A 23,495-nucleotide genomic window follows, 5' to 3' on the forward strand; every position below is an offset into this window, starting at 1 on the left:
CTGCGGCCCCACTCACCCGCCATCTTGGAGCGGGCCCGAAGGAAGCGGCCGGGGGCGGGGGGGGGGCGGGAGGGGCACCCACTGGGCCAGTCCGGCGGAGGGGAGGAGCGGCCGGCCCCGCCCGGCCCATCCCCTCGCCACGCCTCCGCGCGCCCGTCACGCGGCCGGGGCCGAGGCCCGGGGGCGGAGGGAGCCTCGGGGGGCCCCGCCCCGCCCGCGCCTCGCCGAGGTTTGGGGACCGCGCCGCCCCGCCCTCGCCGCCTCCCCCCCCCCTTCCTGCGGGCGAAGGTGGCTCCCGAGGTGGGAGGGTGGGTCAGGTGACCCGCCGGGCTCCCCAAGATGGCGGCGGCGGCTCCGCGGTGGCTACGCGGCCGGCCCGGCGGCGGCTCCGGCTGCTGAGGCGGGCGGCGGGCTCCGAGGCCATCCCACGCGAGACCGCGAAGGCGGCGGCGGCGGCCCGAAGAGGCCCCGGCGGCGCGGCGGCGGGGAGGGCGCCCAGGGCCTCCGGACGCCGCCTCGCCCCGCGCCGAGGACGGAGCCCGCTTGGCCGGGGGATGTCCGTGCTGGGCCGGGGCACTCCCTCTCCTTAGGGCGGCGGCGGCGGCGGCGGCGGCGGCAGGCCGGGCTCCCTGGACATGGCGCTGAGGGAGCTCAAAGTTTGTCTGTTGGGGGTAAGTGGCCCCCGCCCCGCCGGCGGGGCTGCGGGGTGGGCGGGAGCCGGCTTCCCGGGCCCGACCCAGCCGGGCCTCCTCTCCCTCGGGCCTGGCCTGCCTCCCCGCACCGGGCGGCCTCCCGAGCCCGTGCGCCGCTCCCGGCCCCGGAGAGTCGGGAGCGCCTGGTGCACCTGCCCGGCCCGCCGGCCCCTGTTCCCCTCCTCCTTCCCGGCTCACCCACGGGCTCGCAACCTGCCCCTTCATTCTGCCGAGCCTGATTTCATGCACATTTTCCAGCACCCACCTGGCCCCTTGACTCTGCCGACCCTGATTGATGCCATCTTGCACACCCCCATTCCTTTACACTTTCCCTTTCACCCCTAGACTTTCTCTCTCACTTGGATTTTTTTTAGCTTTTAACAAACATTTACTAGGTGCTTCATACTGCTAAAAGTGCCTTAAAAATGCAATTTCACCTAGCTGTGTGGCCTTGGGCAAGCCACTTCACCCCGTTTGCCTTGCAAAAACAAAAACAAAAATAAAAATAAAAATGCAATTGCATTTGGCAGCATTAAGAAATGAAACCGATGACCATCTTCCCAATTTTCTGAACTCTCTCCCTAAGAAAGCAAAAACCTTGCTTCCCTACTAGTTCTACTCACCTTGAGAAGGATCTCAAAAGGCATTTTCTTGACCTCTCACCTTCCTGTTTATCCTTGGTACCTACCTCCTTGGTTGTTCTTGAACATTTTTTTTTTAGGTTTTTGCAAGGCAAACGGGGTTAAGTGGCTTGCCCAAGGCCACACAGCTAGGTAATTATTATGTGTCTGAGACCGGATTTGAACCCAGGTACTCCTGACTACGCCACCTAGCTGCCCCCTGAACATTTTTTAAGAAACAACTTTCCCAAACATCTAAATCTAAACCAGGATTACTACATTAAATCTTAACAAAAATGCAAGTGACAGGAAGTTGCTTCTTTACAAATTGTTCTTCATTGTGATTTACATTTCCTCCCAGTTTCTCTGGCCTATTTTTTTTTAAAAGAACATATAACTGTGGAATGCATTTCTGAAACTCCAAATTTAACGTGCAGAAAAAAATGTGAAGATACAGAGTTTAAAACGTGATTACTATCTTATCAGGAAACCCAAAAGTGATGCTGAAACTTCAGCTTCCTGTCTCTTTTCTACACATTTGCAGTTTGAAGCATACTTTCCACAGCCTGTAAGGAGGTATTTGGGCTCTCTTGAGTTGTCCCTAAAACATTTTGCACATGTTGTATATATAATCCTTTATTAATTAGGGTGTGGTTAGAAATAGTCAAAATTTACCCAGAACTGCTTCTGGAGCTCTTATTTTTCATCCATAGAAAAATTTCATTTCTTCCACAAATAATTGTTTCTTTAAAATCTTGTTATTTACAGACTACACAGAACTTCCCATTTTAAGATATCTTCAAATCCCCTAAATGTTTCACTGAGTTCTTAAATGGACTTATCCTTTGTATATACTCTTATTGATGTTGTTTGTTTTTTATTGGAAATCCATAAACTTTCACAAAAAAATTGGTTGTCAGTGTAATAAGTAAATATTCACTCACAAAATCCTTATTTTTCAGGATACAGGTGTAGGTAAATCAAGTATTGTATGGCGGTTTGTAGAAGACAGTTTTGATCCAAACATCAATCCGACGATAGGGTAAGAAATGAGTTATTTAATATCAACTTTAGAAGTATCTTCAAAATATTTTAAAATACAAGTTATAAAAATTCAACTAGCATTTTTTTAATCTTGAGTTAAATGGTTTGAGGATTAACTTTTTTTTAAATAAAAGTCCTTACACAAAATGAGTATTTATTAAAGCACCTCCTATTATTTCCCAGAAACTGTGCTAGTGGACGGGTATACAAAGACAAAAATGAAATGTTCCCTGCCCTCGGGTAGCTTGCATTCTATTGGAGAACACAAATTACATTTACAAAATAAGTATAAAGTGAATGGGGAAGGGAGAAGGTTAGGAGAAAGGGAATCAAGAAAACCTTGTAAAAGTGACACTTGAGTAGAGTTGAAGGAAACAAGGAAAGCAGTGAAAAAAGGAGTACATTTTCTCCATAAGAACACCCAGTCAGTGTAAGTGTATGGAGACAAGTTGGAGTATCATATGTAAGAAAACACAAGAAAATCAGTTTGGCTAGGCTGTAGAGTGAAGAGGTCAAAGGGTAGAAAAGGAAGTAATGGAAAGGGAGGTTGGGGTCAGCTTGTAACTATCTTCAAATGCCAAACAGAAATTCAGATTTGATTGGCAGGTTGAGTAGGGGAGTGACCTGGTCAGACTTGCCTCTTAGAAAAATCATATTGATAGCTCTTTAGAGAATGAATTAAAGAGGTCAGAATTTGAATTAGAAAGTTCAATTAAGAGGTTTTTCCATTATTCCAGCCTCAGTGATAAGAATCTGAACTAGAGTGGAAACCTAGAGTAATGAGTATCCAAATTCAAGAAAAATAATGTTGGTAGAAATGACACGTCAGCTAACCGAATGTGTGGCTTGAGGGAAAGTGAGAAGTTGAGGATTATTCTAAGGTTTTGGACATGGGAAGGATGGTGACGATCTCTAAAATAATAAGGAAGTTTGGAAGAGTTTGTAGGTTTTTGTAGAAATATAATGAGATTACTTTGGGACATAATTGATTTTTCCTTGGTGGAAATGTCCAACAGACAATTGGAGGTGCCTATCTTGAACTCAGGAGAGAGAGAGACACTGATTGTTATATAGATCTGAGAGTCACCTTTATAGAAATCATGAATCCCATGAACACTGAAGAAGTTACCAAGTTAGAGAGCATAGAGAGAAGAGAAAAGGGTCCAGAGAGCCTTAGGATATACAGTTTGAAAATTATTATGGAAATTAATATCCTTTTGACATTGTATAAATAACTTTTTACATGAAAGTTTCATATAATGCAAACTTGTTTATCATTAAGTGGAAGAGAAGAGAGAATGCTTTATTTAGAGTTAGAGGTCCTGGGTTTCAATCTAGGTGGTCTCATTTAAGTATTTGACTTTGGACAAATCCTTTAACTTCTGAGGTTCACTTTCTTCATTTCTAAGATAAAGGGGTTAGATTAGATGGTTTTTGGATTTCTTCTGGTTTCCTGTATGTATGTACATTTAAATAAAGTAAAATTGTTGATTAAGCATCCTCAAAGTATAACTCAAAAGGTTAGTAGCAATCCTTATAAAGGAAATGGAATGATTTCTTAATAAGCATAACTCTTTCTTGCAAGTTTTCTCCTAAAGATAATTAAAAGACAACCTTATACTTCAAATCTCTCCCAGAATTCATAATTAGAAATAATAATTAATACTGTTTGTCGTCTCATAGAGAATTCTTTGAAGTTTCGTTTTCTAAAAATCCTAATAAATTTCTTAGCATGAAAGTAATGGTAGCTATGGGGAATCTTCTTTTATAACTTCAACTTCATCTAAACTGCAGAACAGGCTATAAAACTTTGCCATCAAGAAGAAAATTGTTTCTGAGGGCCATGGATAGGATGCTGAGGAAGTAGGTTGCAATCAGGGAATATTTATGAAATATCTCCCTTGTACTAAGACCTTGTACAAAGAAAAGTAAAAGACTGTACCTGCTCTCAAGAAATCCCAATATAATAGGTTAAGGCAACCCATAAAAAGGAGCTGAAAAGGGAGGGGCCCAGCACCAGGCCATGATAGTAAACCACTGCCAGGTAGGAAATAATAAGTTGCCTGCCCTGAACACCTCCTCTTTGTGTAGTGCATCTGGGAAGAGCTCCCTAATGTCTATCCTCCAATCAGAGGGTCGGGGAGAGGGGCCCAGGGGTTAGGGGACTCTAATGTCGTACTCCTTGGTGGAAGTTGGATCTAGTCTGTATGTCAGGGATGGAGAATGTTTTGTTTTTGAATGTCTTATCCCTTGGTTGCTTCTGACTACTTCAATGGAGAGGAGGAATAATGTTCATAGCTCTTTATTCAAAATATATTGCTTCATACTCAGAAAGGCATAGAATTAATTAAGCCCCTTAGCTTTTGCTATGATGACTGCCTTTGTACAGTCAGTCCTTAAGGAAAAAAACCACTTATGTTCATGTCTTTAAATGTGTGATTCCATCAATCTTCCAGTAATAAAAGAATGGCCAGTTACTACCTGCAGAGGACTCTTATGAATAATTGAAAACTGAAGTAAATAGTTTTTATGATTCAGTAGTGACACACTTTACACTGAGTCACTACTGAAGTGACTCAGCCTACATGACACCCAAACATATTTCCCAGGTTACAAATACTTTTAGATGATATCTATAGGGTCAAGATTCTAGCTATTAGAATTTTTCTTTTTGAATATTATTTCCACTCTCAATTTTTGGAGAAATTTTTAATTGCTGAGTTAGTTTAAATTGTTAACTGCACAAATCAGTTATCCTATTTAGAAGATATGTTTCTTTAAATCAAAAATGAAAATAAAAAATTTTAAAGTAACATGATGAAGTTTTTTCCATTGTTTTTTTTTCCCTGATGCTTGTTGTGGTTGTCACCCCATGTTCTTGAAGGCTGTTTCAGTGGAACATAATTTCTGATAGTTCTAACCAAGTAGAAACTTGGTGATCAGTGTCTAATATTTGAGAACCAACAAAACTTTTTTAAAAAGGTTCATCACTAAAATTTTGCTCTGTGAGTTGTTACTTTTTCCACTGTGGCAATTTCAGAAACCTGCCTACTAAAGTACAGAAAAGTTGCAATTTTCATTAGTTTAAGGGTTGGGAATTCACTCTCCTGAAATGAATCCTTAAAGTTAATACCATCAAATAGTTGTCTTTATGCCTATTGTCATTCCCCAATTCCCTTTCTTGAGATTTATTCTGAAACATGATTTTTATGTAACCTGAATGATAATCAGAACTGCAAAAAAATATGAACTATATCAAGAAAGTATTTTGTTGATATTGATATACTATTGATATACTTATACTACATATTTTGTAGGACGTAGTATTTGCAGGATACCAAGAAAAATATTTGAACAGTAATCCAGGTTTAGCAAATCATATGAATGGAAATTGTTATTGAGAGATAGTATTGATATTTACCTAGATGAAGTAGGGAGCAGATTGATCTTTTTAAAGAAATGTGGTTATCCTAGGCAATTAAATAACAATTTCTTAAAATGATGCTGTATAATTTAGGTGCCAAAAACCTTGCATGTGATTTAAGGAGCAACACTATGGAATTTTAAAAAATCTCTCAAATTTAAAATAAATGTCAGGAAAACGTTTTTGAGGTTGAGGAAGAAATTGAGAAAAAAAATTTTGAAAATTTCTAATTTATTACAAGGCTCACTTTGCACATCCAGGAGGATAATAAGAGTAGTGAACCCTAGGTAGAAGTAGTGCATAATTAGATATGGGGGGGGGGGGGTTTCAAATATAGGAACTAGAAAAATAAACATAATCTACCATGGTTGACAACTAGAACATTTAAAGATTATTAGAAGGAAACAAAGTTATTTTCTCCATGTTAATTTTGAATAGTGTCAGATACTTAGCTTGAAATCAAAATATGGATTTAAACATATGAAAATTTTCTTTTTTTGTACTTATAATATGCCCATCATAGGAAAGCTTGAAATTATTGTCATGTAATGGAAGAAGAAAAGAGTTTGAATGATATAGGGGCTTTCAAGGAAAGATAAAAAGTAAAAACCCTTGAAGGTCTATATTGCTAGGCATTTTTCCTAGTGATTTGTCATATTTGAGAACACTGCATACAAATTTGTTAAAATCTGGGGGAGAGGGTATAAATCTCGAATAATGCCATGCCCATATCTACAGCAGGTCTCCAAAGTGAACAGCCCCTGGCATGTTGAAACAAGGGAGATAAGAGAAGTCAGCAAGTTGGATCCATAATTTGGGGATAAGGATTGGCTCTAAGGAGTGTACTAACAGAGAGCAGTATAGTTCTGTGAGTGGCATGCTGACAGTGTCCTGGTGTTAAAGCTGTTGCTAATTGTGTCATAATGATGAGTAGCTCAAAAGTGGAAGGTCTGAGGGGAAAGGCTATACTAATGATTAGTGTATCAAGAAACAGGTTAGGATCTGTCAGATTGTTGAATTCAGCTATACTAATGATTAGTGCATCAAGAAACAGGTTATGATCTGTCAGATTGTTGCATTCTCTTGCCAGATAACAAATGCTGGTGTTTTGGCATTGGCGGTGCCTTGCCAGTATGGGAGAAAGACTCTCGCAGCAGTCAGATCATCTCCAATAGTTCTATTTCCTATCAATCAGGCCTTGGAGTGGAACAATTCTGGTAAAGGCCAGTGAGAAGAATGCCTTGTAGCACAACTCTCACTATAATAAACGTAATTTTGCAACTCATGCCACCAATCACTTGGTTGGTATGGTCCTCTTCAATACCAAAGGACGAATAGTAGTAGTGGTTGTAGTGGTAATGCTAGTGGTAGTGGTACTAGTATTATTTCAGTATAACAAATCTTTTTATGTGTAAATTAACTTGAAAGGCAGTAGAGCATGGTGAAAAGAGCTGATCAGAGAGTAAGAAAATCTGGGTTCAAATCTGGCTTCTGTCATATAAATTGTGTGATCCTAGGCATTTAACTTTCTGGACTCTGACAGCTTTAAAACTATAAGTTGAAGCTCTGCTTTTTTGCCCCATGAAGAGCTCCCTACCCAGTGAAATCACAAAGACCTCCAAACTAAATGTTTAAAGGTGTATGATTTATTTCAGATCCATCTTCTGACACTAGCTGTGTCATCATAGACAAAGGGAATGACTGCTCTGAGCCCAGTTAACTCACTTTCTGTAGAAAGGTTGCAGGATCTTGGTTGATAGAGGGAATTTAGTGACTTAAGTGAAAGGCATCAGTTTAGCAAAATGACTTGGACAGGCTAAAATGGGTTAACTGAGATGTAAACCTCAGATTAGCTCCTATTTGGCAGAAGGATTTAATTGCTGAATTGGAGAAGACAGGAAACACACCTTAGAAATTGAGTTGCACAACTCTTGCTTTCTGGAAGGGTGATTTCTCTTGAAATGGAATCCGGCTTAAAAAAGATGGAGAAGGCTGGTGATTCTGTTTACTTATCTGTACCTCAGAAATTCCAATCAGAAATTTACTGTTATGCAGGATATCAGGTAGTGAAAATATTTTGACTAGCATAGAAAAATAAAAAAAAAAAACTTGACCATTGTCATGAATTCAGAACTTTTTGAAATAAGGGAATATATTGAAAGTGGAGCTAAATGATAGATTACGCCATACAGTTTATTAAAAAACTTTCAGACTTTTTACCCATTTGCTTCTGCCCCATGTGGTGCATTTGTATCAAAATTTTTAGACAAATGTATTTAATATATTTCATTATTCCCATGAATTGTACGGTGGGAGAGAGAGGGGTGGCACAAGTTAGGAATTCTTAGAAAAAAATAATTGTTTAAGAAACTCTCAAATTTTCTAAATGTTTTCCCATTCTTCTGCTTCAATTTTGACAGTGTTGTTTTGTAGGGTACAATTGTGCTTTGTTTCTTAAGCTTCATTTAAAGTATAATGTTTTGTGAGAAGCAATGACCAGAGGTTTTAATTTGCTGAAATTTTCTTTTTTAATCATAACATTCCTTCTCAGCTCTTTGTAATACAGTTTCCTTTACTGAATGGTAATTCAAGTATTTTAAACAGTTGAACTGATTAAGTTTGAGTTAATGGGCAATAAGTGACTATTTTTGAGCTTAAGTAAAATTTTACCACTATAAAGTGTAGAAAATGTCTGGATTTATAAATAACATTCTAGAATTCAGCTGAAAAAATCTTTCTAGGAATACTTTATAGAACTTCAAAATCATTTATCAAGTGAAAAATCATGCTGTATGTTTCAATTGGATTTCTAAATGTTTCATTTCTATTTGTAAATATTTCCAAGAATTATGCATGCTTTTATTGAGCAACTTTGAAATGTGGATTACCAGTTTAATAAAAGCTACTAATTAACATAGATCCCATCTATTCAACAAATAATACTCATTTGACAAATTTAATCTCAAAATTCTTATTTTTCTGCACCTTTTTTATAATTCTTATTTTTCCATAGTTTGCACTATTGAGGTGACTTATATTACAAAGACCAGTATCAAGAAGGTGATGTTAGCATTAATTTTAATGTGTATTTTTCTTGAGAAGTTCTTTAAACATACTTTGAGTTTTATTTAAGCACTGTTCTAGATGTTATGTGAAATTAAAAGGTTAATACCATAATCTTCCTGCCTTCAAAAAAGCTTACTAATAGGGGAAACAGGACATGTATGTATGTTACTGTTTAAAAGGTAGAACAAAAGTTATTTTAAAAGTAATACAGGGGCAGCTAGGTGGTGCAGTGGATGGAGCACTGGCCTTGGAGTCAGGAGCACCTGAGTTCAAATCCAGCCTCAGACACTTAATAATTACCTAGCTGTGTGGCCTTGGGCAAGCCACTTAACCCCATTGCCTTGAAAAAAAATAAAAAAAGATAAAAGTAATACAAATAAAGTATCAGAAATTGAGTGATAACAAGTTCAGATGGAAGAGGAAAAGAACTAGAGATGAGGGTTAAGATAGTCCTTGAGTTAAGCCTAATAACATACTAAAATATGACTAAAAAGACATAATTGATGAATTCCACTTTTGAGTATTTCAAAGCCATATATATATATATATATATATATATATATATAATGAATTTAAAGTTTTGGGGGAGGAGGGAGGGAGAGAAGAGAAATTTTTGTTAATTGAATGTTTTTTTAGTTCATATATTTATTTCCCTTTAAAAAATCAAGTCACTTATGAATTGAGACCTTTTTGAAGTAGTTGCATTTGAGAACTAATTTCCCTGCAATTATCTTTTGGGAATTTTAGCTTTATGATCACTTGTGTTCTAATATTTATTGTAGTTGTATTGTTTAAGGAATTCTAAACTTAAATGACTATAGCACATGTTTAAAAAATACAATTCTAGTCTTTTCTTTATTTTGGCTGCTTTGTGTAGACTTTGTCTATGATAATACCGTCAAAAATTTTTCTAGATTTCAATAAAGAATATCATTCTGAGGTATCAAAACATTTCTTGAATTTTTAAGATATTTTTTAAAAGATTTTGCAGTTTAAATCTAAGCATTATTTCTTCCTTGGTGTATTGGATATATGTGCTAAACGTTTCCTTTGTTCCCTGAATAAATATGAGTGAAGAAATCCAGTGAATAACTATATTAATTGATGAGAGTTAACATGCAAAATAAATAAGTCTATAGTTACAAAACATCCTGTTGCCTTTGTGTTCAGGTAACCTGGACTAGAAAGCAGGGTACACTGGAAAGACCACTAGCTTTAGATCCAGTCCACAAATCCTGCCTTTCATCCTTACAATTGTGTGACCTTAAGAGAATCAGTTAAGTTTTCTTGTGCCTCACCTTTCCTTCTGTAAAATGGGAGTCTTAAAGATCCCTTCCAGCTCTAGCTTTAAGAACTGGATCACTACCACTTCTAGTTATTGATTATTGAACCAGTCATTGATAATTCAAAAATTATGGGTAAATAAGGAGAAATTCTGTAGTACTGAAGGAAGATCTATGTCCTGATTCCCTTAAAAAAGAAAAAGAAAGGAATCAGCATTAAACCAGTGAACTTGATTTGGGTTCCTGGCCAAATTTTAGGAAGAATGAATAAAGATATACCCGGGTAAATCAATGATAATAAGAAAGTCTTCATATATTCAAAATATTTATAGCAAAGAGCAACTGGGTGGTGCGATGTAGAGAGCACTGGCCCGGAAATGTTCAAATTTGACCTTAGACACTTAATAATCACCTAGCTGTATGAATGTATGTCTTTGGGCAAGACATTTAACCCCATTGCCTTGCAAAAACAAACAAACATATATATATAGATATATATATCTATATATATATCTATATATATATATATATATATCAGAGAGAGAGAAAAGAGAGCTCACACAAGAGAGAGTACAGCATTTTTTGGGTAATTAACAGAAACCCTTTGATTGAAGAATTTCTAAACAAATTATAGCTGCTTCAATGTAATAGAATATTATTGTATGTTTAGAAATGGCAATGATACAGAAAAATGTGGGAGCACCTATGTGAACTTATGTAAAGTGAAATTAGTAGAACCAAGAAAACAATGTATTTGTCTATAGCAATGTAATTAGAAGGTTCAAGAACTGCAAAGGAATCCAAAATTAAAAGTAAAATATTACATAGAAAAGCAGGTCTTCAAAGAGAGACTTGACAGTTCTCTCCAGTCCTTTGCAAAACTGATAGATTCACAAGTGAAACACTGCATATATTTTTCAATTTTTTTCTCCTTTAAAAAATATTTTGTTATATGTAATGACTCTCAAAAGGGAAGAGGCATAAAAAGAAGTACAAGGATACAAGGGGAAATTTAGAAAAATGGAAAAACAAAAGATAAACGTTTATTTACTAAAAATAATTATTCATAAGATGATTAGTAAACATCCAGATAGGTAAGTTATGATTTTGATCCTTCATGATTTCAGATCCCATGCAAGCTAATCTTATTTCTCTTGTTGATAGTTATCAAACTAAAAAAAAAAAATCATAATTTTTTTTGTCCTTCATTTTCAAAGAAGACCACAATATCAGGGTAGTTGAATTTGAGTGAGGGAATGCTGTGCTACATCACTAGGCTCACTTTCTCCTCCAGAGCCACCTGGGTCCAGTGGCCAGATATAAATCAGGACAATTGGAGATGACACTAGATATGAGACAATCAGGACTAAGTGACTTGCCCAGCATCACATAGCTAGTTAGTATCAAGGGTCTGAGGTTACATTTGAACTCATATCTTCCTGACTCCAAGGCCAGTGCACTATCCACTCCACCACATGATTTCTTGTTAACTTGTAGGTTTTGGTAGTCGTGTCTCAAGAGATTTTTGATTGAGTTCTATTTAATGTTCATCAGTTACGTAGCTAAAGATTAGCAGATTTTCAGGGGACTCAAACCTAGGAGGGATAGCAAACACATTAGATGGCAATCAGCATTCAAATCTAGACAAGGTGAAAAAAATTAGGTTTACTCTAATAAGATAGGATAAGCACATAGCTTTACATTTGGATTCAATAAATATTAGGGTAGGTGGGAGGCATAGCTCATCTGAACAAGATACTGGGTTTTATTAGACTACAAGTTGAATTTGAATTAAGAGTATGATACAGCAGCCCCCTCTTCTTCCCTTCTCCCCCCCAAAAAACTAATGCAAACCTAGACAGCATTAAGAGAGACACGTCTGCTAATAGAGATGTCACAATCCTGCTGTACTTTCTTCTGGTTGAAATAGATCTGGCCACCACATTTTATTATTTTTGATTGCCATTTTTATTCGCTCAAATCAACAAACACAAGAAGACATAAGAAGTTGAATTGTGTTACGGTTTTTTAAAAATATACATTAAAATTTACATAGTAGCAACAGTTACCTTGTTTGGGTCCCTATCATTTTCTTCTGTATAATGTTTTTGTTTGTTTTATTTAATGGATGTCTTATGCTGCATCTCTATTCTAACACCTGTGCCAAGAAGCAGGCGGAATGTTTCATCAGTATTTTGGAGTCAGGATTGATCCCTGAGTCAATCAAAACTTTGAAATAGAGTTGTTCTCCTTTATATCATTGTGCTGATCCTCTAAATCATTTTGATGTATTAATTTCATTTTGCCATCATATCGTGTAAATCTTCAAAATTCTTTGAATTCTCCATATTTATCATTTCTTTGGGGAGGGGAGAAATGGGAGGGGAAAGTATTTTTATTTATGTGAATGTATTTGAACAATTAAAAGTAATAAAAATAAAATCCTTAAACAAATATGCATTGTATAGCAAAATAAATTCCCACAATGACTGTTTCCAAAAGTATGTCATTTTTATGCATTTTTATCCATCATCTCTTATTGGAGGTGAGTAGCATGCTTCATCTTAATTTTCCAGCATCATAGTTTATCATTATATTGATCAAAATGTATTTCTTTTATCACATTATTGCCATTTTTCTCCATATTTCATAAAATTTTTCTCTGAAACATCTACTTTGTTACTTTTAGCATAATAGTATCTTCTCACACAAAATTCCCATAATTTGTTTAGCTATTCCCCAAAAGGTGGGTACCCCCTCAATTTCCAGTTTCTCAGAACTGTTGTAAGTATTTTTATGCATATGGGTCCATGTCCAATTTCTAGGGGTAGGGACAGTTTAGGATTGCTTTCCAAAGTGACAGGACCAATTCACAATTCCATCAACAGTGCATTAGTGTATTTGTTTTCCTTCAGGTCCTCCAACATTGACAAAATGACAAATAGAAAAAAAGACCAATCATGGATATGAGGGGATGTGCATTTTTCAAGTAATTTTTATAATATGGAGCACTTTTTCTTATTCTTGATAACTTGGATCACTTCCTTTGAATCCTGCTTGTTTATATGCCTTGTCATTTATCTATTTGTCTTATAAATTTGAATTCTCTTATATATGAGACCTTTATCAGAAAAATTTGCTGCAAAAATTATTTTTCCTCAGTTAGCTGTTTCCATTGTAATTTTAGCTGAATTGGTTTTGTTTGTGCATAAACTTAAATTTTATATAATCAAAATTGTCCATTTTGTCTTCTGTGATCCTTTCTATTCTTGTTTTGGTTATGAATTCTAACTATAGATCTGAAAAGTAATTTTGTTTATCTAATTTGTAAATGATGGCAATTTATGTTTTAACATTTTCACCCTTTTTAATTTTATACTAATATAGCTATGTATACCAAAATTTATTCATCTGTTTCAGTTCATGGACATTCACTTTAGTTCCTAACCACAGTAAATATTGTTCAAATATTTTTTTGTACTTATGAATTTTTTCCTAGTTTTTATCACCCTTAGGGGGTATTTGTCTATTTGCCTAGTAGTGATATTGCTTGGGTCATAGGGAATTGCAACTTAATGATTTTTGGAATATACAGTTCTTTTTTTAAAATTTTATTTATTTAAGGCAGTGGGGTTAAGTGACTTGCCCAAGGTTACACAGCTAGGCAATTATTAAGTGTCTGAGGCCTAATTTGAACTCGGGTCCAGTGCTCTATCCACTATGTCACCTAGCTGCCCCTTGGAATACAGTTCTAAATTTATGTGTCCCATATTTTAGGAAGAACTTTGACATAAGGTGGAAAGTTTCTAAAATGAACAGTCAAGTTGGTGAAGAACTTTGAGTGCATGGCATAAGATCAATTCAAGGAGTTGGTTATAGTTGTCTCAGAAAAAAAGACTTAGATGGAACATGGTAATTTTAAATATTGAGAAGCTATTAAATGATAGAGGATTATATTTGTTTTCCTTGGGTTTGAAGAGAATGGGTACTTTTTTTACATTAACATAAGAAAAAAAACCCTATCAGAACTATTCAAAACTGGAAAGGCTACATTAGAAGGTAGTGGTTCCCTCTTCATTGGAGACCTTTAAAGAAAGGCTTGATGACCTTTATCTGGTGCATTGTAGTAGAAGTTGGTTTTGGAGTCTAAATTAAACAACATGGCCTCTGAGGTCTCTGATAAATCTAAAAGCTCTAAAATGCTGTCTTACTGAAAGTCTAGTATTTTTTGTGTGTGTGTTGAATTTAAAAGATATGACTTATTGAATAGCCAATTATATTTTAAACAGTCATGGTAATTATGATCATTTTATAATTTATAATGTTTTGATGTGATTATTATTTGATGATAGTTTAGTGATAAACTGATCATTTGGATTACATCTTCATAGAGCATCCTTTATGACCAAAACTGTCCAATATCAAAATGAGCTGCACAAATTCTTGATTTGGGATACGGCTGGACAAGAACGAGTAAGTATGTGTGTGTGTGTGTGTGTGTGTGTGTGTGTGTGTGAGAGAGAGAGAGAGAGAGAGATGAGATTTTTCAAGGCTTGAACTAAAGATCAGACTATATTCAGAATGTTAACTGACATTTTTCATGTTGTCTTGAGTCTTTGGCCTTTGCTAGCAATGGCTTTATTTTTATTTCAATACACCAGTCTTTTTAATACTTAATAAGGAACCTTATAGGATATAAAACTTCAAACTTAAATTTAAAATGGATATAATATAACATTATATATTGAACTTTTCTTAAAAAATTAATAAAAATTAACCAAAAAATTAGTGACAAGCATAAATGAAAAATGGTACCATATTCAACAGAGTGTATAGTATATAAGATAAAAAGGTTAGAAAGATGAGCATCATTGACTAAGTTTATCCTCTTTTCTTTCCTTAAAGTAATTTTCTATATTGACTAGAAAAAAAATTTTTGGAAAATAAACTGATTCTGAGAACTTCCATTTTCTTTACGTTTCCCTTTAGGGAAGTGCATTTAACATCATTTATAAGATGTTGGTCTATTTTACCTTATTTTGACCTCATGGTGATAGTGTTGAAAGTTGACATTTAAAGGATTATTTAAAAAATGTTTACTTGTGACACTGAATGCAATTATATGATTTAACTTAATTAGATTTAGTTTGGGATAGATCTAATTCTTATTAAACAGCAATTTTCATGTATATCCTGAATCAGTTTGCTTGCTGTCTTGGGGAGGGGAAAGGGAAAGGGGAAGAAAAATCTGGAACTCAAAAATCTTACACAAATAAATGTTGAAAACTGACTTTACATGTAGATTGGGGGGGGGAGTACTATTAAGACAAAAAATAAAACCATGTATTCTGAATAATTTCCTAAGAGTTAATATTGAATTTTGTTTGCACTGAGAATTGGCCATTAATTAATTGCTTTCAAAGTATAACTTGATTTTTTTGTTTGGATTATGATAGAGATTCCCATTTGTATAAGGACAGATTGAATTTGTATGTAGTGAAATTCACTGTCATAATTATGCTCATAATTCATAATTTTAAAACAGCTTTCCATAATTTTTCTCCATACAGTTTCGTGCCTTAGCACCTATGTACTACCGAGGCTCTGCAGCAGCTATAATCGTTTATGACATCACAAAAGAAGTAAGGCAATAGGCATTCTCAACTTAAGAATGTTATTGTAAGCAGTGTTGTTATAGAAACTGATCTATTATAACCAAACTTTACCTTAAAGTTATAGAATCATGCTGTAATATCATTAACATTTTCCATTTTTGCTGTTGTTTCTATGGAACTAACTGCCCTTGAAATGTGGTTTCAGCTAGTGTCATATTTTCCTGGAATCAAATAGAATTAAGTAGGGGTTCTCTTTGAATTTTTGAATAATTTATATTTGTTATTGATGTTTCTGCATATTTTCCTCCTTTTCAATAGGAAACATTTTCTACATTAAAGAATTGGGTAAAAGAGCTTCGACAGCATGGACCACCTAATATTGTTGTTGCTATTGCAGGAAATAAGTGTGACCTAATTGATGTACGGTAAGTTATGAAAATGAAAATTTAGTTGGAAAATAAATTGTATTTTATTAGCAAAGAATTTCCATGTGGAAATTTTTATTTTGCTTCATTTTTATACTTGCATAACTGGAATCCTGAAATCTTTTTTTTGTTGTTGTTCTTCCAAATTACATATAAAATAATTTTTTAGCATTCAAGTTTTTTTAAGTTTTGCATTCCAAATTCTATTCCTTTCTTCCCTCAATGCCCTCTCTCCTCCCTGAGACTGTAAGCAATCTGATACAGTTTATACATGTGCAGGCATGTAAAACATCTCCATATTAGTCAATTTGTAGAAGAAAAGGTGAGCAAAAAAAAGAGAAAAAGGAAGGAAAAGAATGCATGTATGCTTTAATCTAAATTAGATGCCATTTATTGTTTCTCTGAATAGCATTTTTTATCATGAGTCCTCCTGTCCTTTAATAAAATTATTTGCAAAACTATAAAAATACTTTACAGAAATGAGTAGGTATAGTTCTTACAAAACCTAATTAAGTTGTGTTGATACTCCTCTGAGGTTAAAGAGCTTCTCTAATTTTAAAAGCTAATAGTGAACTAGAGATCATCTAGCCCAACCCTGTGATTTTTAATGAGGAAACAAACTCAAAAGGATTAATTTACTTGTCTAGTTGTATAGTGACAGTCATTATGTTCCCAGGAGGACTCTCATTGACAGAAAGTGGACATTAATCTCTTTTTTCAAAGAAAATAGACATCTATAAACTATTTCTCATAGTTTCATACATGATTAGAAATCATCTTGACCAATCCACATCCGATCAGAGTCTGATCCCTAGCACTCCTTCTAAGTGCGCCTCCAGTCTTTTGAAGATCCATGGAAAGGATTTAAACTTTCTGTTTCTGGCAGCAAGCCAATACATTTCAAAATAACTAATTTTAAGGATTTTTTTTAATGTACAGCCTAATTTTGCCTCTACAACTCCACATTTCTTGTTAATAACTTCTGAAACCAATCAGAGTTAGTCTGATCCCTCTTTCACCTAATAGTCCCTCACATAGTTGAAAATGGCTAACATTTCTTCCATAATTGCTCTCTTCATTAGGCTAAATATGCCCAGTTTTTTTTAGGACTCTCCCTAGTCCCCAAAAGGCTGTCATTCACACAACTTTTTAAATATGCTTCATATTTGGGAAGCATTGTTTCCCAAATTGTTAAATAATAACTCATATTAGAAAATAAATTTATAAAAATGATATGGTTCAAGTGGACCCAAATATTAAGGGAGTTAACTATAATTATTCATCAGTCTTCTTAATGCTTTTTGTAGCCATGAATCCTGTTAATTTATAAAGAACACTTTTATAATATTAGTCATTAAAATTTGTTTTGTTTATAATTATTTTTCAGGGAAGTCATGGAAAGAGATGCTAAAGACTATGCTGATTCCATCCATGCAATTTTTGTAGAAACCAGTGCTAAAAATGCGATAAACATAAATGAACTCTTTATAGAAATTAGTAAGTTCTCTTGTATTCAATGTGTATAACATACAAATGAGCTTTATCTGTTTTGTTAGTTTGAAAGTCTCAGCTTGATAAGAGAAAACTGTTTTCTTGTACTCAACGAATCTAGAAGTATAAGCATAACTGCTTTATGTTTTTCTTTGTAATTGCTAGATTATTATTCAAAATGTAAAGCTGTAGATCAGTGCTGCCAAACTCAAATAGAAATAGATTTATGCAGGTTGCATATTGATTTAGAAAACACAAATTAACAACTATGTTATTTTTAATTTTATTAAGTATTTCCCAATTTTATTTTAATTTGATTCTGGCCTCACCCAGTAGTATGGCTCATAGCTCCCCCTCTTCTCTTTGAGATACCTCTCCTCTATCAATGCAGATTTGGCACATTATTGTATAACTTATCCCCCAAAATTTAGCTTAATAGGGTTGGGGAATGATATCATTGAGCAATAAAGTGATTTATCCAGGTTCAATCTACTCAATTGAGCTGCTGTTAATAAACCATGCTGTTCAATTAGTACCATAATTTGCCCATGTATAAGATGCGCCTTAATTTTGGGTCCCAAAATTTGAAAAAAAAAATGTATTACATAAGGTTTTTGAACTCAAATCTTATTTGCCATAAAATTTAGACAATTCCTCGTCACTGCCAAAACTCCCATTCATTAGTTCATCCTTATCCATGTTTGATGCCTGTGCTGTGGTCTGAGGTTGACCACAAACTCTCCCTGGGCAAGTCTGGTGTGTAGACACATGTCTAGTGCGTTCTGTTTCATGAACCTGAAGCATCAATTGTGTCCTCCTTTGAAATCAGTCACTTTTTGTTTTCCATCTGCAATTCTTCTTGCTTCCTGCTGAACCATCTTTGTTTATACAGGAATTCCAATGGCCCTTTGCTCTTCAATCCATAGCTTCAATACCCTCTAATTCAGCCCATTTGGCTGACTAGCTTTTCATGGCCTTTTTCTGCCATAGTGTTTTCAGTAGGGTTTCTTCTTCCCATAGCCAGTCTTGGATTATTTTCTCAGTTGGAGGAGGACCAAAGTGACATTCAGCAGCATGATTTCCATTCCCTTGTGCAAACTGGATTACTTTTAACTTGAATTCAGCACTGTACAAAAGTCTTTTGAGTCATTTCTGGGTAGAACATGCCAAAACCTAACTTAATATACCGGTAACAAATATGAAACAATGAACACAAAAACAACAGGCACAAAAAAGCAGGAAATGCAAGTAAAAAAATCTACAACCACTATACAAGATATTACCAGTTTTTAGACCTCAAATTTTCTGAAAAAGGGCACGTCTTATTCATGGGGAAATATGGTAACGCAATGGGCCTTAATGTCACATGAGCTGTCATCTTTCCATATTTATTACTGTGAACATATTTCAATTAGTTATCTAAGGTCAATAAAACTTCATAAGCAAAGTTAAAAAGAAATTGTAATAATCCACATTCAGAAAACTTCATAAAAAACTCCAAACTTACAGGTAAATAATTAAAAAAAATTTTTTTAAGTAATTCCTTACCCCACCCATAACGATGATGTTTGTTAGTTAACAATAGTTTGGTATCTTCAGAATACTTTGCTAGATGGGATTCAACCTTTCACAGAATACATCTCGCCTAAATATCATAAATCTTACTTAGGTAACAAAGGAAAAAACTTATTGCAGGATATACTGGGGGGGGCAGTGTTGTAGAATTCTGTTAAATGTTCAGAATTTAAAATTTATCCAACAGTAGTTTAAAAACAAACTGTCATACTCTCTTCAGTCAAGAATTGCTGAGTAATATAGTTTGAAAATGCTGACGGGTATGATTGATAAGGTGCTTATTTTCCTGAACTTTTTTTCTTGGATGTAAGAGTAAAGGTAGGGGGCGGCTAGGTGGCACAGTGAATAGAGCACCGGCCCTGGAGTCAGGAGTACCTGAGTTCAAATCTGGCCTCAGACACTTAATAATTGCCTAGCTGTGTGGCCTTGGGCAAGCCACTTAACCCCATTGCCTTGCAAAAACCTTAAAAAAGAAAAAGAAAAAGAAAAAAGAAAAGAAAATACCCACCTTGACTTTTCATAAATATGAAGTTTCTACTGTATATTCCAGTTATATTCACTTTGGTCTTTTTGTGTCTATAAATTGTTTTAGGAACTAGCAAAGAGAAAATTCTTAGTCTTATATTTTTGTAGATTGTTAGTAGTTACTTACATGTAAGAATAAATTGAACCTTTAAAATCATCTGATTTCCTGTCTATGCTGCTTTTGATATAGGTCGAAGAATTCCATCCACAGATACTAATCCCTCATCTAGTGGTAAGGGCTTCAAATTAAGAAGACAGCCTTCAGAGCCAAAACGAAGCTGTTGTTGACTGATAATCAGCATTTCAGACTTAATTATAAAGTAGGTGATCCTGAAAAGTTAATGGGGGTGTTTTGAGTATATGTCTTTTAAATTTTCACCAGACGGATCATCGTACACAGAGAGCCTACAGAAATCGACCTGTTTGTTTCTAGTATCGGTGACTTCCTGAAGACTGCAGTTGCGAAATTTCAGTCTGTTTACTTCTATTATGTAAAGAATTTCTTGTATTCAAAAAGAATACATATTTGAAATTTTGACCTTACTGAAGAGGAATGTGTAATTGTATGGATAGTAGCATTAAAAATGTTTAATAGTTTTGTAATCAAGATTTTATGTCATGTTTTGTAAAGGGAAAATGAGCACTTTTGTGGTTCTTGAAAAAAATAGGCCTTGTAGAAATTGTAATTTTGAGACTGATATTACTTTACTTCCCATTATCATTGCTATAGTAAGCTGTACCATTTTAAATTTGAGTACATATCCATAGTGGAAGGATTGTTGTTACTTTGTATTCAAAATAAGTTATTTATAAAACTGATGGAAAGGATCTCATCCCCTACCATCCCCAAAGCACTTTTCATTGAAGGTATTAGCCATGGCTGGATACATGCAGTGAATTTAAAACATGAAATAATCCTTTTTTTTTTTTTTACAATAATTTATGTTTAGGCAGATGCATAAATGGCACCTTTTATAATAAACTCTTGTGATCAAGATGGTGGTAGTAGAAAACATAGCTGGAACACAGCAAACTGAAAATGTTTTGAACTGACTGGCAATAAAAAAAACAGTAGTGTAAATGCTGTCAATGTTTTTATTTAACCCAAATATTTTGGGGGGAAATAATTATTTTTTATTTAGCACATGTAAAGTTTTGTATTATATTTATGAGACCCATTACTTTAAAACATTATAAACTCTGTACATACTATAGAAAATTCAAAATTTTTCATTCAGTATCCCATTTAGTCTTACATTGAGACTATGATACTCATCCATTCAAGTTTTCCTTGAGTTCTTTCTGAAACACATTTGTAATATTCTGAGAGTAAATAGTACTTGAATTTTATCTGATGGTCCCATCACATTGTGGGTGAGCATAATAGGTAATCTTGACAGCATCCACTCTAATCCTGGTTAGAACAGTAGTCCAAAGCCTAAGTCATTTAACTGATGTCTATAACAATTAAGTATTCTTTAGCCTTAAGACAAACTTAAAGCCAATTTTTTTTGTTTTTGTTGTTTTTGTTAAGAATCTTTAATTTTATTGGTTCCTCTTAGCCTTTAGTATCCTCTTATTTTTGCCTGTCCATGCTAGTGTATAACCCTCTCTTCCACATAAAGAGTTTTGCATATAGCTTTTTTTAGGTTTTTTTTTTTCCAAGGCAAATGGGGTTAGGTTAAGTGGCTTGCCCAAGGCCACACAGCTAGGTAATTATTAAGTGTCTGAGACCGGATTTGAACCCAGGTACTCCTGACTCCAGGGCCCGTGCTTTATCCACTGCGCCACCTAGCTGCCCCCTGAATAAATAGCTTTTTAAAAAAGCATTTAACTCTTGTTATCTAGAAAAATTTATTCTTGGTCTAATTTGGCATTCCACCTTTTTTTTTTTTAACTTAAAACAAAATTTTCAAGATTAAGGAATAAATTAAATTGTGAAATCAGAACCTATCCTTATAGTGAACAATAAATATTTTTAAAGATTGTTTTATTTATACATATGATATGTATGGATTCTAATGGAAAATTATCTAGGACATTACAAAAATTTTAAGCTCTGTCTTTGGGATATGTAATATAATGAAACAGTACAGTGAAAGTTCTGACAGTATTATATTTTAAAAACATTTTTAGCTTCCTCATGTCTTCTTGTCATTAGTTAAAAAACTTGGAAGGAAAAATTTAGAAACTCCTCAAATTTTAGGAGAAGTTGAAACCTGATATTCATATTATTCTCATAACTTTGGCTACTTTATGCATGGTAATTTGCTTTGTCATACCCTTAGTTACAAAGTAGCAAATACAATAGTTGTTCTTGGAAGTGGTGGATTACTGAATAGACAATGCACTCTCTGACCCTTCCTGTCTTTTTTTTATATTTCTAAAAGATGACGAAAACTTTTTTTTAAGTTTTACATTCCTGCTGCCAAATAGATCAACTGAATTTCATGCTGCTATTCTGGTTTAGTGTCTAGAGGATGTTAAGGCATTTCATTAAGCATTTAATGTCATATCTTAACACAAGTAAATCCCTTCAGCCATTAGCATACCATTTCTATTTTTGGTTTCTGCTACTTCCACCTCACATGTAAAAACACGTGTATTCCCATGTCTTATCAGGATGAATGGCTTCAAATTTATGCATGCATAACTTTTTCATATGCATTTTAGGGATCTCTTTCTTTCTTTACCCTTTTCAATGTTGCCCATCTAACCAAGAAATTGGCATAATACTGCATATGATGCTCCAAATAGTATAAAAGGAAATAGGAATCAAACTTCAGATATTCTACAGCTGATGACCCTTTTTTGTAATGCCTTTTTTGACATGCAAAGGTGATACCAAAATTTGTAGATGATATTTTATTTTACACAAAATCTCAAATTATTTGTACTGCCTGTTTTACATAGTCTTATACTATATTGTCAGAATTATATTTGAAAGAAAAATAATGAGAGAAGCTTGATATAATAAATAGAGAGGTTGGCTAAAGTTGTGGTGACCTGGATTTAATTCCCATCTTTTAACACATCCATATCAACTATTGGATTCTGGGAGAGTTCCTCAGTCTTTCAGTGCCCTGGGTTTCTCTCTAAAATGCTGTTGCAAAGAAGGTGCCATTCTGCATTGGAACTGAGAGGGAGTTTCTCATTCAGAGTACCCCACCTACAGTAATGAAATCAGATTGGGCATAAACAGTCATACTATCGGCTGTCTCAGTTTACCATAAGTTCCTTTTGACTCCCATTATAATTAGAAGGGTTTTGAGGACTTAAAAAAAATCATTCGCTCTATGTCTGTGTTTGCTCCTTTCAAAAATGTTGATTTGTATTCTTCCTGACTGCCTAATCCTAGAAACAGCTGATCCCCAGAACTTTAAAATGTTTTCTGATTTACAAATAATAGTTTGTTTTGTGATTATTACAACATAATTATAACTAATCATTTTTAGAAATGATTTTCAATCTGGGGGTATGAAGGTAAAGGGCTGTGTTGAGGAGACATTAGGATTTTTTTTTCACAATCTGATCTAACCCTCAGGGATATTTTGATATTAACTATTATTTATGTTAGAAAATGACAATTACATATCCAAATTCTAAATTTTTTAAACATCCTTCTTAACTTGAGGGTCTGTTTTTGGAATGCCAACATCTAACTTTATGTATTCATAATTTTTGGAAAATATGAATAGATACATGTGTAGACATGTTGTTATACATATCATCCCT

At 35.0% G+C, this 23,495-nt stretch overlaps 2 protein-coding genes across 3 annotated transcripts in view; one reads left to right on the forward strand and one right to left on the reverse strand.

Annotated features, from left to right (window-relative positions):
• LOC141504933 (serine/threonine-protein phosphatase 4 regulatory subunit 1-like) overlaps positions 1–596 on the reverse strand; it is a 59,146-nt gene extending 58,550 nt beyond the window's left edge. For both annotated transcript variants that reach the window (XM_074210339.1, XM_074210338.1), the window contains exon 1: positions 17–596. In XM_074210339.1, the coding sequence (XP_074066440.1) occupies positions 17–23 (7 nt within the window). In that variant the 5' untranslated portion in view covers positions 24–596. The remainder of the gene's footprint in view (positions 1–16) is intronic.
• On the forward strand, positions 577–20,303 carry LOC141504935 (ras-related protein Rab-22A). Its single transcript, XM_074210345.1, has 7 exons — positions 577–671; positions 2,275–2,354; positions 14,521–14,602; positions 15,700–15,771; positions 16,063–16,169; positions 17,557–17,666; positions 19,951–20,303. Exons 1-7 carry the CDS (start codon positions 636–638, stop codon positions 20,046–20,048), a joined length of 585 nt encoding a protein of 194 aa, XP_074066446.1. The 5' UTR covers positions 577–635; the 3' UTR covers positions 20,049–20,303.
• The last annotated feature ends 3,192 nt before the right edge of the window (positions 20,304–23,495 follow it).

This window comes from Macrotis lagotis, chromosome 1 (genome assembly GCF_037893015.1).
Source record: "Macrotis lagotis isolate mMagLag1 chromosome 1, bilby.v1.9.chrom.fasta, whole genome shotgun sequence".
In the NCBI taxonomy this organism is placed as follows: domain Eukaryota; kingdom Metazoa; phylum Chordata; class Mammalia; order Peramelemorphia; family Peramelidae; genus Macrotis; species Macrotis lagotis.

Excerpts from the sequence above, each read along its gene's own strand:
- LOC141504935 (XM_074210345.1), top strand. The coding sequence starts at position 636 with ATGGCGCTGAGGGAGCTCAAAGTTTGTCTGTTGGGG. Across the intron at positions 672-2,274 it reads TCAAAGTTTGTCTGTTGGGG|GATACAGGTGTAGGTAAATC; the intron begins GTAAGTGGCCCC and ends CTTATTTTTCAG. Across the intron at positions 15,772-16,062 it reads TTTATGACATCACAAAAGAA|GAAACATTTTCTACATTAAA; the intron begins GTAAGGCAATAG and ends CCTTTTCAATAG.